This window comes from Orbicella franksi, chromosome 3 (assembly GCF_964199315.1).
Source record: "Orbicella franksi chromosome 3, jaOrbFran1.1, whole genome shotgun sequence".
Taxonomy (NCBI): Eukaryota; Metazoa; Cnidaria; class Anthozoa; order Scleractinia; family Merulinidae; genus Orbicella; species Orbicella franksi.
Genome location: NC_138147.1, coordinates 33,257,842 through 33,275,320, shown reverse-complemented (window position 1 = coordinate 33,275,320; position 17,479 = coordinate 33,257,842). Strand labels below are relative to the sequence as shown.

The 17,479-nt window shown below is 40.8% G+C and overlaps 4 protein-coding genes across 4 annotated transcripts; all 4 read left to right on the top strand.

Annotated features, from left to right (window-relative positions):
* The first annotated feature begins 1,986 nt into the window (after positions 1-1,986).
* LOC145482175 (ras-related protein Rab-8B-like) lies at positions 1,987-7,196 on the top strand. Its single transcript, XM_081460788.1, has 3 exons — positions 1,987-2,629; positions 3,211-3,259; positions 4,996-7,196. Exons 1-3 carry the CDS (start codon positions 2,482-2,484, stop codon positions 5,417-5,419), a joined length of 621 nt encoding a protein of 206 aa, XP_081316914.1. The 5' UTR covers positions 1,987-2,481; the 3' UTR covers positions 5,420-7,196.
* An 897-nt stretch (positions 7,197-8,093) lies between these two features.
* On the top strand, positions 8,094-10,223 carry LOC145482159 (ras-related protein Rab-8A-like). The gene is made up of 3 exons (XM_081460765.1): positions 8,094-8,328; positions 9,057-9,105; positions 9,830-10,223. Exons 1-3 carry the CDS (start codon positions 8,172-8,174, stop codon positions 10,215-10,217), a joined length of 594 nt encoding a protein of 197 aa, XP_081316891.1. The 5' UTR covers positions 8,094-8,171; the 3' UTR covers positions 10,218-10,223.
* Positions 10,224-11,179: 956 nt separating this feature from the next.
* Positions 11,180-12,760, top strand: LOC145482158 (ras-related protein Rab-13-like). Its single transcript, XM_081460764.1, has 3 exons — positions 11,180-11,350; positions 12,043-12,091; positions 12,355-12,760. The coding sequence occupies exons 1-3, from the start codon at positions 11,194-11,196 to the stop codon at positions 12,749-12,751; spliced, it is 603 nt and encodes a 200-aa protein (XP_081316890.1). The 5' UTR covers positions 11,180-11,193; the 3' UTR covers positions 12,752-12,760.
* A 738-nt stretch (positions 12,761-13,498) lies between these two features.
* LOC145482157 (ras-related protein Rab-10-like) lies at positions 13,499-17,437 on the top strand. The gene is made up of 3 exons (XM_081460763.1): positions 13,499-13,678; positions 15,170-15,218; positions 16,046-17,437. The coding sequence occupies exons 1-3, from the start codon at positions 13,519-13,521 to the stop codon at positions 16,461-16,463; spliced, it is 627 nt and encodes a 208-aa protein (XP_081316889.1). The 5' UTR covers positions 13,499-13,518; the 3' UTR covers positions 16,464-17,437.
* The last annotated feature ends 42 nt before the right edge of the window (positions 17,438-17,479 follow it).

Genomic DNA, 17,479 nt, shown 5'->3' with positions numbered 1-17,479 from the left:
ACACTTCGCGGCAAACAGATTGCACATATCTGACTCAAATATTTCTGTTTTTCGTGAAATCGAGACTCGTCACACATCTCTCGGTGATGTGGAAATTACAATGAACTTTTGGGCAATTTCTACCCTAGTTTTGAAAGGCCGACGGATCAATCCAGCCCCTTAACACCTTATAAGAGAAGAATTTTAAATATAATTAGCTACGCAGACTCCTTGGTAGACCTATAATCGTGGTTAAAAGTCCTTGGGACACTTATGTAATTTAACGAATTATCTGTGTTTTACTACTGCAGTTTGAAAAAAGCGCTGCTTTCCTTTTAAAAACGCGTTACTGTTCCCCCTCCCCACCCAAAACAATGCTGAAAATCAGAAGAAATTGCAGGTAGTAGTCTTCAACATTGTATGGGGGGGGGGTGGGGGGCGAGGTTAGGCAGGTGAAGTAATGTTCGCGTCTGGCGTGTGCACAAAAGCATCAAAAGTGCAAATTGGCCCCAAGACTTTTGTCCATGATTGTAGTAAGGCATATAAGGCGAAAAGAAAAAAAAAAAAAAAACGTCAGATAGCCAAGCGAGCCGCGCGTTTGTTTTTGAATTTGCTACTAGCTAAGGAACCTGTTGTTTACATCATCTTCCTTTCTTCAGGGGCATGGCTGCCGTTACAAACGACGGAATCCGAGAGTTAACGACGCGCACCGAGAAATTATCGATTACTTCCATTAACAAGAGCACAAAACAATTCAAGGCACAAATCAAAGAACTGGATAAACAGTATGAGACGATGCAACAACAACTGGAAGATCTACAGTTCATTCTCGAGGTCATTCTGAAATGGGACGAGGACTTCAAAAAAGTGGTCAGATTCAGCCAAGGTGTGCCTCACATGAGGAGCACAAAGGAAATCTGCGCTAATATCAAGACGGCTATGATTCCTAGCAGCGAGTTTGACCGTACAGTACAGATTCTTGTAAGGGAAGGAGTGCCTTGTTTCTCTCGGGTGACCGGGCTATTTGAAACGATGAAATCCCGCCTAGATGAGAGGTCACCAAACGCCAAGTTTTCAGAGGAGATGCGTCAGCTACTGGGAGAATTAATCGGTACTTTGTGTACAATCATGAATTTCTTTTACGACCAGGAGGTGTAAACTGTTATAAGTCTTACAATGTTTCAACCGTTCAAGTGCCGCATACTGGACTGGGGGGTAGGGAGAGTAATGTTCATTGAAGCATTTTTATCCCTACCCCTCTTAGTAAGCGTTTTAATATATGGCAAGGAATGCTGTGTCACAGTGTTTGACAATATTGAAGACTGACGGGTAAATATTGAAGTTATCTCTTTACATTGTTTTGCACTTAATATGTCTAAAATCAGACCAGCCGCAGAGTGCGGGCAGTCTTTGTTCTTTTTTTTTTTGTCTTGGTTAATTGAGAAAGATGTAAATGATCATTGTCTTCTGTAGCCACTTTTCTCACTCATGGAGGTTGTTTTGCGCTGTCTGTGAATAGAGTGACTCGTATGAGTGCTAATTTGACGCAGCCAGGGAAGATTGCGTGACATGACGAAATGACTTGGCAGACAGACTGATCGAGATAGTCACTCTCCCGGGGGGGGGACTCCCATATGGAATGGACGGGGATGCTCGTCGTCTCGCTTAGGGGTGTAAATTTCGGATTTTGGTCTCGCTTAGGGTGTTCTGGGCAAAATGTCATTATTTTTAGCCGTCAAGGTCTCGTTAAGGGTTGCACACGAAGAAATAACAAAACAGAAAGAATTTTGATTCTTTATGTTTACTCAATTCATATAAACAAATTCGCCATCATTAAATGTCACTGTACTTTTTATTTGTCTGTTTTATAAACTGGTCTCTTTTAGGGGTCTGCATAAGCTTCGGCCACGCCCAGATTGGTCTCTTTTAGGGGTTAAATTCAAAATTTCCGACGAGCATCCCCGTCCACTCCATATGGGAGTCCCCCCCCCCCCCCCCGGGGTCACTCTGCACGAAATTGAAATAGATAATTGTCGGTTTAAAAATACTCGGAACGTGAGTCACGTAATTTTGTTGTGATATTTCTGTCTTTTTCAATGCGAACAAGTCAAACAAGTCTCTCTGTTCTTTTTATGTATTGTTAATTTACGTATTGTCCTTGAACATTGTCGCTGTTATTATGCGCATTAGTTATGAATTCAATTAGATATTAATTTGAATACAGTATTAGAGAATTCATCTAGGTTCCGGCGGTGATATGTCTAGATGTAAAAATAATACCACTCAGCATAATCCGATATTAAAATCTCAGAATTAAGAACATCTGTGGTTTTTTTGTTGCAATTTCCGCTGGGTATTGAGCCAAATTCATTCAGTCCACAAACAGGCACTCGCTAAATTAAAGTGCTCGCTTCAAGAGTAGACTTCCGTGACGAATGCACTGAACTTAAAGACTTTAAAGTCAATAACCGCGGAGTTCGATAACGAAGGCTCACAAATAGAATGGCGTTGAATTATCACTTGTTGTTTAAAGTGTTGCTCGTCGGTGATCCAGAAGTCGGCAAGGCCGCGATATTGCATCAGTCGGGCAACGAATCTTCGTGCCCGTCGACAGTTGGTGTAAATTTCCTTAAAAGGAAGCTGGAACTGGGTAAGTGTTGTGTTCATTTGTGGAGTGTACTCTTCAACTTAGTTCATAAATTTGCCTCGACTGGTGTCCGTACGTACACATACTTCCTCAGCCATTCAACGGCGATAATACATATTTTATTTAATTTGTCATTTCGAACTGTAAGAAAGACCTAGCTTAGTCATCCAGGTCACAGGTATTTAGTGCAAGACAGATATACATCTTGCTTTGCGTAAGCGGAATTCATTTGAACTCGTGTAGAAGAGCTGTTATTTTAGCGTCATTTACAGACGACAAATGCATTGGCCGGAGAGGGGCTGGAAATTTTCAACTCAACCGTTCTTTTGCCACACACTGAGACAATCCCGCCTCCGCAGTATCTGAATCACTCTGTATAAGCTGAGGATATGAACATTGTTTTTTTTCAAAACAGGGAAAGCAATTACTGTTTACGCAATTCTAGAAGCTGTCCTCATTTCAAAAGCCAATATTTTTCCTGATGAGACGGAAGCTGATTAACATTTTTTGCCGACAGGCTGTCATTTTCGTTCAGTTGCATTATAATTTAGTTATCTGTCTTACATTTCTCTTTGAAACTTCAGATGGAAAGCGAATAAAATTGCAGATATGGAATATTGCAGGACAAGAAAGGTAAGAGGGATGTTTTGTATTTTTTCCACCTCACTTTAAGATCAGTCTGGTATGGAAATCATTGGCAGCTGTCGTGTTGCTAGTCACGCGATCAGAGGTCACGCCACCATTCCGGTAATTTCTCCAATACATGTAAACTGTTGTCTCGTCCAGGCAGACCAGACCCATTTAATACTAGGAATAATGTTCATTTAAACTTACTTTTTGGGAAGCAGAGATGGCGCAGTGCTTGGTGAGAGCACTCGCCTCCCACGAATGTGACCCGAATTCGATTCCGACCCGGCGCCATATTGGTTGAGTTTGTTGTTGCAATTGGTTCTCGCCTTGCTCCGAGGGTTTATCTCCAGGTTCTTGGGTTTTCCTTCCTCCACTAAAACTAATTCCACCAGGATAGATCTAAAGGGCCCGTATGAAAACTAGCTAAGGTTGATGTGGCTTTCACTCTAAATATTGTAAGTTATTTGTTTCACTTTTGTAACATTTTAATTTTTGTGCTTGGGATAAAACACAATGTGTACATTCTTGTCCAACTGAAACAAAGGGGTGACTCTGTTTTCTTTGTAAAATTATGGTCATTGTGAGAATCATTATGATCATTATGCAAATCATTATGTTAATTATGCAAATGTAAGCATCGACGACGAACAACGCCCAGAATGACGCCTAGTCAAAAATGAATTTATATTTTACCAGCGAACTTGGTCATTTAACGTTGTTGTTTTGCAGAGGACGGCAAAGAAATCTATAAAGATTTATAAAGCACGTGCACAGCCATTGTATTGCTCATTAAATCTTTTGTTTGGTGACGTTTGCGTTGCCGTCGCCGTCGTGGTTTTGCTTAAGTGGCACACGAGCCGTTAGCCGAGTGGGTCACTGATGACCTGACCACGTTTTGACATCATTTGTTATCTTTTACTGAACAGACGCGCGGCAATATGGAATCAATTTGTTTTATATTATAAAGAAACAAAAGATTGTAGATGACGTCATCTAAGTGAATTGTATGTCCTCCAATATATCATAAGAAGGAACCAAACAAAATGCGAGAATAATTCAACATATTATATAACATCAGATAATAGGCCATAGAAAATACGCGCGCTGATTGGTTTAAAATCGTGTTTCTATTAAGCAATTAGATTATGAGCTCGAGATTTCTATCGCTATCGAGCAAATGTAATCTAATTGTTTTAGTATAAATCTACTAGTCGTTCAAAACTTTATCCCAAACCTCTTCACCGACACTTACAAAACGCCAAGAGGCGGCCGCCAGTTAATTAACAATCGCACACTGCTGGGCTACTCACTATACAACAAAATAGATAGTGAGTTGCATAGCCAATCAGCGGACGACATTCGTCATAGAACATCAGTACGTTTGTACTAAAACTTCAACGATCATTGACACAGCGATGGCACGTTGATCGTCTTTTAGCCAATGGGGATTTTCCGTTTCTGGAGAAGCTGTTTCCACTCAGACTGTCTATTTTCTCTCCACTCAACCCATCCCCTTACGTCTGCGCTCGTTGTATCCCGATCTTTTCTCGAAAGACTTGTAAACGAACTAGAGCTTTTATCGATTGGTTCACTTTGTTCTTTATATATGTCCACGGTCTTAAGTAAGGATCGCAGTCTGGTTTCCCAACTCCCTCCCCCTCCCCACCCCAGCTGATCATATATTGCTCAATTGCTTATTCCTAGCTTTCCGAGTCGTAAAATGTTACAATTTGTTTTAGCTCCCAGGCCTCGTCGACCAGTTACTATCACGGGACACAAGGGTTCATTCTGGCCTATGACGTCACCGACAGAGCGTCGTACGACAAAATCCTGGATTGGCTGAGCATTATCGAGCATCATGCCAGCGAACAGGACTTTCAGAGGATTCTGGTGGCCAACAACTGCCGGTCTAACGAAAGAAAACGGGAGATCACAAAGAAAGAGGGCGAGAAATTCGCCCGGGAATACGGCATGCGATATGCAGAGATCAACGACCTGCAAAGCTTAGAGATTGACGAAGTCCTTAAGTTGCTTATTCAAGATATCTTAAGCCACACCGGTTCACAAGAGGAAATGGAGAAAGAAAGGGCAGTTTCCGAAGACTTTGGCCCAAGACATCATGGCATCAAAATTGAGCAAGACGAAGAATTGCTCCTAGGTTGATCATTCGTGTTAAGATAATTTTTTAAACTTAGATTTTTTGAGCTGTAAATCCAGCTCGAAACGTGCAAGGTAGCTCTGGAGGAAGTTACGCCATGTCAAGCGTAGAATTTGTGCGCGTGCGCACTGATCATTGGAAATCTAAATTCAATTTTTATAGCGGACATTTAATCAGGTGATGCTATCGCTCTAAAACTTTTTATTAACCATTACCTGCGTGACAGGAAAATGAATACGGTAAGTAAGAATGAGAGCATTTTCACTAGATATAATGGGAGAGAGAGGAACTTATACTCCTCAAGCCGCTGCCATGCAACATGCTCTATTACATTCTTGCTTCGATCGATATTTACATGCTTATGTGTTTCACCGATTGGTCATATGGGAACGTGTTTAAAACAAGAAATGGCACTTAACAGTGTGGGATACGGTAAACCCTTACAATTATTGAGGGCTAAGGCTAAGTCAGTGCTATTTAGGGTAATCAGAGCGCTATATATTCAGGCTAACCTGGGGGCTATCTAGGCTTACCTGAGCGCTCTTTAGGCTAACCATTGTGCCATTTCGTCATTTTGCCATTTTTTTTTTTAAACCTGCCCGTCATATGATTTACCGCCTGATCCGAATATCTGTGTCGTTGTGCGTTGGAGACATGATAGCTCAATAACTGGAGTAAGATGAATTTTCAAAGCAGTCTTTGTAATTACTAATAGTTATTTTTCATAGAGGACAAGGCGCGCAATGCATGTAGGATTAAAGCACTCTTCACCCCTCCCCATATATTCTGCAGGCAGATTTACAATCCTCATAGTGTGGAAACTGTAGGAGAAGCGAAGGGGAAGCTGGACAAACGAAGACAGAAATGTAATACCTTTAAAAAGAGCGATCTTTAAAATGTTCCAGAGAATTTAGGGAAACGTATATGATATATTTGTATAAGCCTGGTTCAAAACATCAATTAGGTGTATAATGTAAACAATGATGTTATAGATTGCAATATGCAATGTCAAGATTTCGAATTTAGGATACGAATAAACTTTGTATAAGTATCTGCCATTAGAAGAATTTATAGTCTTGTTTCTATAATCCTGTGTCGTCTTTGACAAAGAACGTGGACTGAAGTTGACTAATAGGCCACTTCCGAGTTGCCTTTTGCCTCTGTGTCAAATCGAGTCTCCGTGCGAAACCATTAATATGAAAATGTGTTTCTTCTTCAGGCTCATTTTCATGCAAATCAAACTTACTTTTCTATCAAAGGTTTTGCACGAAAACGCGTTTTGAAACAGAGGCACAAGGTAACTCGGAAATTAATGGCCTATTCGACTTGCCAACTTATCACTGCCCTGAGTCTACGAGTTACTCGGTTGCAGCGGTCTGATCGGTCGGAGCAGGCGCCAATATCCCTAAGATTTCAAATGCCAGCGGTATACTGGGCTTGCACTTGGTCGACAGCTTTTCTTTAAGTCTCTTTTCTAGTTTATTGGTGGCCTATGGGCAATCTAAGAAAAGCTAGCTTTCTAAAGCTTTCTGGTGTGGGAACACTTCAATATTCCTGTAGACTCTAAAGCGGCAAGTCAAATTGATTTAATTAGACCAAGGTTTTTGTTCAAGCGTAGCCTCCTACCCTCTGCTCTTTATGCTCATCACTCAATAATACGTGACGAACCCAAAGAGCGGCTAGGTCAAGCGGCGATGTTTATTAGTATCGGAAAAGGTGACCCTTGCATATCTCCTAAATGTGCAATTAATTACTATCTGAATGTGTTGTAACTGGTTTTATCCACCCTCAATGTCGCCAAGGACGGGCGTGTCTTTCAAGAAAACAGAAGTATAATTTTACAGCGTTCGCACAAAAAACAATTAAGTATAATGTTACATAAGGTTTCAAGAAAAGACAGAAGCATCATGTGACTGTTGTAAAGGAAACGGTACGTATGATCACGTTTGGTGTTTCAACGTGTTTGGACTTAAATAAAAAAAATATGAACACAGTATTTTACCCTCAAAGTACACGCCTTTGTCTCGAAACGAAACGATCATTCTACAATCAATTGATCAGCTGTATGATATATCTGCACTATCCTTGAGTCACTGAGTTTTAATAACAGTAGTCTTACTAGAGATAACTAGACTTAGCATTCGAACGTACACGTATTTCCGGCTGTGGCTTGTCTACCCCGAAGCCAGACTGACATTCTGGCCAAGTTTACGAATTTTTTAATTTTGTTAGTTCTTTACAACATTGTATGTAAGAATTAAATGAGTGACTGAACTTTCGTGGACACTGCCTTCTGTAATCCTAAACAACCCAAAAGTCTTGACGTTCAGCCTATTCAGATCTATTTAGATTTTTTCACAACCAGGAGAGAACTAAACGTGGCCAGAAATGTACGCCTATGTTACTTGTTTTGGTCGTGTGTTCAACTTTTTTAGAACTGATCCGCCAAGCATCCTTCATAGTTTCCTACCCTATTGAGACTTATTGAGACTATACTGTGAATAATAATATATTTCGTACCATTTCTCTTACTGTTCACATTTGAGGTCAATAACTTAAGATAGGCCGTCCATAACTATTTTAGCCGCATAACTTGCTACCGGGGACAATCCGATGAAAACTATGGTCTTTAAAGTCACGCGACTGCAATGCGATCAAGGGTTCCAGAAGGTGCTATCCACGAGGCAATGGGACAACTTGCTCAGATCTAACTCAACGCTTCGATTCACGGCGAGCTAAAACTGCCCCCTATTCAAAATGGAGAAAAAGTTTGACTTCTTATTCAAATTACTCCTTATCGGGGATAGCGGTGTTGGTAAGACATGTATAATATTTCGATTTGTCGAAAATACGTTTAATACCGCATTCATCACAACTATTGGCATAGATTTCAAGATCAGGACAGTGGAAATTGGTGAGTACAAGGATCTCTAAACCGAGGACCGAAGCTTGAGCACTCATTTTCAGACAGTGTCAATTTCAAGGCAATATTTTAGGATTTTTGCTCCCGGCTGAGCCCAATAACGTTGTTAATCAAACAGGCGATCGTTTGTAAATATTGTTTCGAAACACTTAAAGGTCATAAGACCTGTTAGTGTTTGTTGCGCGTTTGTTGTTTGTTTGTGAAATTACTTAGCGTTTATCACGGAGCGTCTCAAGAGCTGCCTTGACTTGACTTTACAGCAGAAATTCAAACAAGCTGGGAATAAACAGCGCAAATGGCTACATTAATACACGATTCGAATGGATCATTACGAGTAACTTGGGCCTCGTCACGCATTCTATTCAAAGCTTGCGTGACGCACTGCTGGTTGCGACAAAAATGAAGGTTACTTGAACAAACAAGAACGAAATGGTCTGTCATTAAATCACTACTCAGAAACTTAGTTTTTATCATATCGCTGACAATTCACCATAGAATGAATTTCGGTTTAACCCTCGAACTTTCGAGTTCTACGGGGAAGACAGGGCCGGGATGGGCCGAGGGAGGGGAGGGGAGGGGGGGGGGGGGAGGGAGTCAAAGACAACAATGGCCCAGTATGTCTAGCACATGTTTAACTCGCGCACGCAACTGAACCTCGAACAAAGGGTGTTCTCGTTGTTCATAGTCAAGATCGTGTTCTATTATATTTTCTATATCAGGTGGAAAGAAAATCAAGTTACAAATCTGGGACACTGCTGGCCAGGAAAGGTAAAAGAATCCTCAACTTCATGGCATGGGAGGCAGCTTGGCCACGTGGTTAGAGCGCTTAACTTGAAATCCGGAAGTCCAGTTCTGACCACCTGCTGGCGTTGTTCTCGGTAGCCCTGAGTTTAACTCCTCGGTGACTCTTGTAGCCTGCAGTGCAGGCGTCTTATTGGGGCGAGTTAGCGTTACAACCTTGCGACCGCCATGTTAGACGGTGGGGGATGGGGGAGGGGAAAAATGAGAAGATTTTCTTCGCCCCACCCCCTCCCCTATCCTTCCTCTTGCCTATCATTCACCCCCTTGGTAAAACTTTCTTTCCCTCTCCAGTCTTCCACTGCATGAAAAATTCAAGATGGCGGCTAAACTTTTTACGATGTGCTCGCTCGAAAAAAACTCGCCTGCTCTGCAGGCTATCACTCTTGTAAATAGCCAACTGGTCTGCCTCCCGCCGGTTGGGTTTTTAACCACGCTATGTTCATTTATATTGTATTCGTTTTATCATTTGTTTGCATTGGCCCTGAAAAACTCCATTGGGGGAGTGGTCAGTTAAGGTATTTATGACTATATTTTTATTTGTTTATTTGTTTATTTATTTATTTATTTATTTATTTATGGTTTAGCTTTCAAAAATACCTTGTCCTCAGCTTTGCTTTAGTACTGAAACAGCAACGAAACACTTACAAATAAGTTTAAAACTAAAAAAACTGACTTGTGCATTTTCCTGCAGATTCCATACCATCGCGGCCACATGTTACCGGGGAGCCCAGGGGATCATGTTGGTGTATGACGTCACCGACGAAAAGTCTTTCAAACACATTCCGAAGTGGATACAAAAAACTCAGGAGCTTGCCAGTCCTGATGTAATAAAGATGTTGGTAGCGAACAAATGCGACCTCAAGAAACAAAGAGTAATCACAAGAGAGCAGGGAGAACAGCTTGCACAAAATCTTGAGATTCGTTACCTGGAAATAAGCGCTTTTTCAAATATGAATGTGGAAGATGCATTTGGGGCACTGACACAGGACGTTTTTAACAATCATGTCTGCTTGGCTGCGGAGAGCAGGCCTGCTCTGTCAGTAGAAGAGAAAGCTAAGCATGCCTGTTGCTTCCATTAGGATTTCGCCAGTATTTCATGATGAAAAGAAATTAACAATGATTTATGAAAGGAAGACTATTTTGACCAAAGCTTATCAATTTGCAAGCATGTCGAATTCAGCAGGGGATGTTTTTGGTAGGGAAAAATGTTTGCTGAAACTGCGAGACACAACTAATAAATTGTTGACATTGAACAAATAGTGAAGGTATCGGTACCATAACGTGTGCTATTGTTATTAACTGGCTGGTGAAACAAAAGGTTCTTTTGTTTAACTTGTTGGACATGTAAATAGCAGAAACAATGTTTGTGAACAAATATCTTCCTATTAAGCAATGTGTAAACAATAAAATAAAATCTTGATTGCATTTTATGGAGACCAAAACCAGAAACTCCACTCGGAATGTTAGTTGTGAGCCTTGGTAGTGAGACTGTTTTGGCTTGAACGTCCACAAAATGTCCAAAATAAACCGAACTTGAAAGTAGCTAGAGTTTGTTATTGGTTCTTGTTTCGCTCCGAGGCTCTTTCTCCGGATTCTCCTGCTTTCCTCCCTCCTGAAAAAAAAAAAAAACAACATTTCTAAATTTCAGTTCCACCAGGATAGAGGATCCGCGTGAAACCCAGCCGGCTAATGTGGTTTCCTCTCTAAATACTGTAATTTATTTTATTCTCTAATTAGTACCCTTGAAGGTAGAAGGGTAACTATACCTAACTCTACCTCTGGTTAGAGTTAGCCTCTCCCCGCCCGGGCCCGAAATAGCACGTGATCAAAGAGATGACCTTCAAACTTTTGGTCAGAATTAAACGGCAAAATAAACATTTTGCCGAGAAAAGGTGAAACTTGAACAGGAACGAGAGTTGAATGATGGCAGTTATCCATGGTTCAGGATCCGTGAAGTCTGGGCGGGCATACCGTATCAGCGGAGGAAGCACGAATATGCACGTGACTAAACGGCATATGTAACGCAATCCGCTACGACACAACTCCAGACAGAATATGGCGAAAAACTATGACTACCTGTTCCGGCTTCTGTTGGTCGGAGATAGCGGTGTTGGAAAGACTTGTATACTTATTCGGTTTGTGGAGAACACCTTTACTTCTTCGTATATATCGACCATTGGAATAGACTTCAAAATAAGGACACTTGAAATCGGTACGTTTAAAACAGCTGTACGGTTGTGTAATAGATTTATTAAGCAGTGAAGTGCTTTGCACATCGCGCTTACACTGAGTTCTCCATCATTCGAAGAGTAGGATCAATGGTAAGAAAATTTAATCACTTTGCGTATCTGAAAGGGCTTGTGGTGTTGTGTTTGGTCCACTTGAATTGGTTGAACAAGAATATTGACAGTGTCGCCGGCAAGAGCTCAGCTCTGTGAATTAAATATGCAATGACTAAAATGTCGCTGCAGGGTTTGTTAATGTTCGCATTACGACACCACGACCTTTTTGCTGTGTACACTGATTCATATGAAAGGAATGGCTTACTTTCATGTACAGAACTTGATGAAATTCATTTTCGAATTGAAAGAAAGCGATGCCTGATATTCCGGGAATATTGACGACACGCGCGTGTTGTGAAAGTGACACTGCTGATAGCTTGCAAGGTTAACACTCTTCTTCGTCTTCTTCCCGTTCTTAGAAATTGCAATTTAGTTCCAGGAAAATGTTAACAGTACATACCACAAATTATTTTACAAAAGGCACACGACCTCGGAAATAAAATCTATGTCACTTCCGGTCACGGGATGTTGCAAAAGGCTCGGAAATGCCCGTGCCCTTAGTCATAATTGAGTTGTAGAATTGTTTTACCCGTTGTTGGTCTTATTTTTATTTTATTTACAGATGGAAAAAAGGTCAAGCTTCAAATCTGGGACACTGCTGGCCAAGAAAGGTACATTAACAAAAATGTGAGCAAAATATTCGCGCGAAAATTTTCAATTTTCATTGCTTAGTTGGATGGTCACGCAAGGCTTCTAAGAGCGTTGCGTGACATGAGCGTTGGAGAAGAGTAAGTCAAATTATACACCTGGTTGTTTTTGCTAAAACACTGAGAAAAGGAACCCCAGATAGGGCTCAAACCTAGACTTCTCGCTAGACCTGAGTCTTAATCCTAGACCTCTGCGGAGTCTCTCAATTTTTCATTTATTTTTGCAGATTCTACACAATAACGGCCACTTGTTACCGCAGAGCTATGGGCATCATGGTAGTGTATGACGTCACAGACGAGAAGTCCTACATGAACGTTTCAAAGTGGATGAGTAAAATAAAAGAGAATGCTGGAGGAAACGTCAACAAAATCCTGATCGCAAACAAGTGTGACCTCAAAGAAAAGCGAAAGATAACCAGAGAACGAGGCGAGTCGCTGGCTATAGATCTTGAAATTCCTTACGTGGAAATGAGTGCTCTGGCAAGCTCAAACATCGATGAAGCATTCACGATTTTGGCAAGAGACATTTTGAACAGGGTTTTGCTGTACGGTGAGGATGAATTAGCGCAGTCTGAGAGCATACAACGACTGGACACATCGACAAAGTCTTGCATGTCGTGCTGACTCTAGCTTGTAAAATCATCTGAACATTGAAGTTAAAGAGCCTGATTTTAGCGCTGACTGGATGATTTTGGCATGCATTGAATAAATCTAGTTGAAGTCCCTTTTTCTCTCTTCTTTTATACTGTTGTTGGCCGTGACTGTTTTGTCACGCAACGCGAACGTGAAGGCTAAAAGAACAAAATCCTTCAGGAAGAGGCTTTATATAGATATTTGTGTAAACAGGTGGGACTGTTAACTTCGGGTCAAGCGTTTTAGGGTTAGAGAGAGAAAATTAGAAACGTGAACAAAATAAACTCTGTTAAAATATCGGTTGTCGTATACTACTACTGAATGAGTCATCAAATATTTTCTGTTGACGTCGTGCTGGTGATACGTAGTACTTATACACTTTGTCTTTACTTCTCCCTCTGGTTTTAATCTTGCTCCATTGTTCGCCACTGCTCGTGATACCTTTTTCTACCATATGTACACGAAAACATTTTCCATATGTGACGCAGTTGGTAATGAGACGAGTTTACATGCGATTTCATCAGTTCGCCCGGCATGTTAGGCATATTTTTTGGGCAAACAGCCGCAAAAAGAAAGCTTTTCCTGTAAACAATCTTGAAAAGTCTTTCCGCTAAAGAGGAGTTCGTGCTTTCATCCGTGTTACGTTTGCACTGTGCCCGATTTCCGGTTCCGCTCCACGAACTTTATTTAGTAACCACTCCCCACTCCCCCTTGCGCAAAATTCCCACCGTCACGTAACACGGCGCTTAACTCGCGAAATGGCGAAGCCGAATTTCGACTTGTTTTTCAAGTTTCTCCTCATAGGCGATAGCGGAGTTGGGAAGACGTGCATAATATTTCGATTCGCCGAGAACACGTTCAATCCGACGTTTATTTCGACGATTGGAATCGATTTCAAGATCAGAACTCTGGAACTCGGTGAGTAGAGATAAAGCGGACTGAAGGAAATACATGAAACATCACTTTGGTTGTAAACAAAATCGAAGGTCTCGGAATGTTTTGGCGTTTAAGCTGAGAAACGAACATTTTTTAATGTCTGTTTAAGACTAGACGTACTAGCTGGTACCTGCCATCTGTATTTTATAAATAGAACTAAATTTCATGGGGTGAATTTTGTACCGAATGTAATGGCATTTATATGTTCACGGATGAGTTGAAGTTTGCATTTACTAGGCGTCACTTAGTTAATTAACACAGCTACAGAAAATCGCCATGACAGAGTCTTCTTTCTGACTTTTAGAATATACCCAAAACATAGTCAAGGGCACGCTTTTATCCTTTTATTATTTGTTTCAATTTTGAAACCGACAAATATTTCGCACGTTCATGGTCATTAACTTCCTGTGAACAATAATTGCAACTGATCTGAAACCGACATTTGCAATTGTTTCGATCACGAAAGATCATTTCACCCGGAGGCTTTGGCCTGTAATTTGTCAAGGGTTAATTTTCGTAGCACATAAGTTTAAATACTAGAAAGATCTACGCTTGTTGTGTCCATCGATTGAAGGAAACCACCCACTGCTATGTTATGAAATGATTGTATTCTGGTAGTCTATTTTCTATATTGTTGAATTGTTATTATGTCTTCACTGGAATGACATCTGCCGCTGCCTGCTGTCGAGTGGTGTTTTTTATTTTACATTTAGCCTTAAAAATCATGTGCAGTTATCGTGATGAAAGCGAGAGTGGTAATCCGGACATTTTCTGCTTATACGGAAATGTTTCTTCCAAATATTATGAATTGTTCCAATGACGTAAGCGGTCCAATGAACATTACTTCATAATTGATTAACTTCCCGTCAGATGTTACGCTAAAATATTCACCATGATATTGGACCTCTTAAGTTTTTCCGTCGCGCAATATTTTTTTTTGTGTGTGTGTGTGTCGCGAATTCTCTCCTCTAACAGTTTTACACTAAATAGTACAAATGATTGGCCCTAAACCTGCTGCGAAACCTTTATTTACTCTTGGGTTCCCAAGAATGATCAACATACAGTTTCCTCTTACAATATCAATATGTTTTAAGCCACGAATGTGAAGAGCATAAAAATAATTATAAACAAGGGTATTGAGTTATTACTTGGATAAAAGCTTTACCTGCTGGAAGACTCCCCTATCTACGCCTGAGATCTCCACCCTGATAAGGGTACATGTGCTCCGCTACCCCATTACTCTCAGCGCGAGTTGGAGCTTGCTTACGTCAGGGGACTGCTTTGGAATGATACGCAGTGAAATAAATAGTTTCTGGTGTATCGTTGTGAGAGATCGGTCCTCAGACACTAACCATTTCTGTAGATTTCACTGCCTTTTTCCACATCAACTTTTTTAGTACTAAATGTTTCGGTGGAGAACCCGATCGATTTGACTGTTTTCCTGATCAAGCTTTTTTATGATTATGGTTTTAGGGGGAAAGAAAGTCAAGTTACAAATTTGGGATACTGCAGGACAAGAGAGGTAAGGTAAACTTTCTGCGAGTGCCGGAGGCTCGGGGTACCCCAGGGGGTATGTACATCTTCCCTTAATCCCTTAATTCCCTTATTTCCCAAAAGGTTTTGTTAGAAATTTCCTTCTTCGTTCAAAATAATCCAACTTGAACGGCTGATGGCTTGTTTTCTTGAAAAAATAAATGACCATGTTCTTTTGCTCCCATCCAAACTATGGCTAAATTCTGCCAAAACAGGAGCCGTACCTGGCCAAAATCAAAGTCGGAAATCTGATGAATATTCGATCGCATCTCACAGGTTGAATTCGGCGGAATTTTCCCGCCACCTGGCATCTCCCAGTAGTTTCCCGCCATAATTGGTCGAGTCCTTTACAGCTTTCAGTTATTTTTAGAAAAATATTCCCTTCACAGCCTCCGGATATTTTCCCGCCGTGATGTGTTGCGCCCGTCGGCTTGCGTTGTTTCCCGCCATAATCTGGATGTGTCGCGTCCGTAGCAGTTTTAGTTGTAATTATTTCCTGCCCTAGCTGCCCATCTTTCACGATTTCCAATGTTGAGAATGTTTCCCGAAATAGTAGGCCGCGTCGTTATGCCGCGTTTGTCCCAACATCTCATGTTTCCCGCCAAGAATTCGCCGGGACGAAATAGTTACCGGAGTCCAAATTCTTTTGTTCACAAAGTTTCGTTTTCAATATTCTGGTGCTAACAACCCGTGCTAACACGCCAAAGATGTAAATAAATTTGTTACTATATTGACATTTCATTTGATTTCAGTTTAACTGATAAATAATAATTAATTTCCCAAGAGCTTATTTCGACATTACTTTACACCTTCTAGATTCCATACCATCACAACAGCTTACTACCGTGGGGCACTGGGAATCATGATGGTGTATGACGTCACCAACGAAAAGTCCTTCCACAACATCTCGAAGTGGATGAGAAAAATCGAGGAGCACGCGAATGAAGACGTGGAGAAAATTCTTGTTGCAAACAAATGCGATCTTGAAGAGAAAAGAAAAGTTACGAGAGAAAGGGGAGAGATGCTCGCCCAGAATCATTGCATCCGTTATGTGGAGACCAGCGCACTTTCAAGCTCAAACATTGATCACGCGTTTACTCTTTTAACGCAAGACATTCTGAACAAAGTATGTCCGCCGGTGCAAGAGGAAAATATGAAAAACGGCAAAGGCAAAAAGAAGAGAGTGAATTTGAAGGGATCAAATCCGCCGCATAAGTCGTGCTGCAGTCGGTAAAATGCTCTATGAATCAGAATGTAGTTTAAAAATTGGAACTGTAAATAGCCACTTATCAAGAGCTAATGAATACAACAAAACAGTTGAGGATCAACCAGTAAAGACATTAGACCAGGTTCCGTTGGCATATAACCTGCGATCAGGAGTTCTTTTTTGGGGGGCGTTCGCCGAAAAACGAACGTCAGATCGCAGGTTTAGTCGGCATACTGCTTAACGAAACTCTATTATAGACTTGTCCGTCGTTTTGGGCAAGGGAAGCTTGATTTATCGTATCGTACCGTGTTACAACAAACTCACGTCCAAAGACGGTGGATGTCAAAAAACAAAAGGGGACTAGTCCACAGTTTCCTCAGCCCTGCTATCTTGAAATGCATAGTCACGAATGCTTAATCCTTTTTTGTAATATCTTTATGTTGACTAAACGTCATATACATGTACCACGAATATCGAAAATTTAAGTAGCGTTCATATTCTTTACTTCCGGGTTGCGTAGTGAAAATATTTTATACAGCGGTAAATAAGTGCTGGGATTATAAATTTTATTGTATTTATATTGATACATCTGTAGCAATCGACTAGGAAAGACTTGCTCCTGAGATCGGGAAAATCACGTGAAAGCAGGTAACAAATATCAAAGTGCCCTTTGAACGTTGTCACGCCTTGCACATTGCATGACACTTACGTGAAGAGTATTTTGTAAAAAAGTATATAAAAAAACGCTGTTTAATTTAGTATAAGCGACGTAAGCTACCGTTACCATAAGGTGGAAATGTTCGAATGTTAGCTTATAATTAGCACTTGCAATAGGGATGGAATACACCTAAAACTTATGTGCTTGTGTCAAAATTTAATGGCATAACCCTCGCATTCCAGATGAAAAATTTTAAATAAATTATCTTTAACATGTACAGTTCGTTAGTGGGTTCAGTTATCTTAAGACAAAAATAAAACATCTGAATCCGTGACACACAATTTTTCGCCCACTTTGCGGTCACCCTCGCGCTCGAAAACAAAAA

Bases quoted from the DNA above. Each gene is read 5' to 3' on its own strand.
- LOC145482175 (XM_081460788.1), top strand. From the start codon at position 2,482: ATGGCGTTGAATTATCACTTGTTGTTTAAAGTGTTGCTCGTCGGTGAT. The intron at 2,630-3,210 runs GTAAGTGTTGTG...TTGAAACTTCAG, and splicing joins TAAAAGGAAGCTGGAACTGG to ATGGAAAGCGAATAAAATTG. The intron at 3,260-4,995 runs GTAAGAGGGATG...AATTTGTTTTAG, and splicing joins AATATTGCAGGACAAGAAAG to CTCCCAGGCCTCGTCGACCA.
- LOC145482157 (XM_081460763.1), top strand. From the start codon at position 13,519: ATGGCGAAGCCGAATTTCGACTTGTTTTTCAAGTTTCTCCTCATAGGC. The intron at 13,679-15,169 runs GTGAGTAGAGAT...TTATGGTTTTAG, and splicing joins GATCAGAACTCTGGAACTCG to GGGGAAAGAAAGTCAAGTTA. The intron at 15,219-16,045 runs GTAAGGTAAACT...TACACCTTCTAG, and splicing joins GATACTGCAGGACAAGAGAG to ATTCCATACCATCACAACAG.
- LOC145482158 (XM_081460764.1), top strand. From the start codon at position 11,194: ATGGCGAAAAACTATGACTACCTGTTCCGGCTTCTGTTGGTCGGAGAT. The intron at 11,351-12,042 runs GTACGTTTAAAA...TTTTATTTACAG, and splicing joins AATAAGGACACTTGAAATCG to ATGGAAAAAAGGTCAAGCTT. The intron at 12,092-12,354 runs GTACATTAACAA...TTATTTTTGCAG, and splicing joins GACACTGCTGGCCAAGAAAG to ATTCTACACAATAACGGCCA.
- LOC145482159 (XM_081460765.1), top strand. From the start codon at position 8,172: ATGGAGAAAAAGTTTGACTTCTTATTCAAATTACTCCTTATCGGGGAT. The intron at 8,329-9,056 runs GTGAGTACAAGG...TTTCTATATCAG, and splicing joins GATCAGGACAGTGGAAATTG to GTGGAAAGAAAATCAAGTTA. The intron at 9,106-9,829 runs GTAAAAGAATCC...ATTTTCCTGCAG, and splicing joins GACACTGCTGGCCAGGAAAG to ATTCCATACCATCGCGGCCA.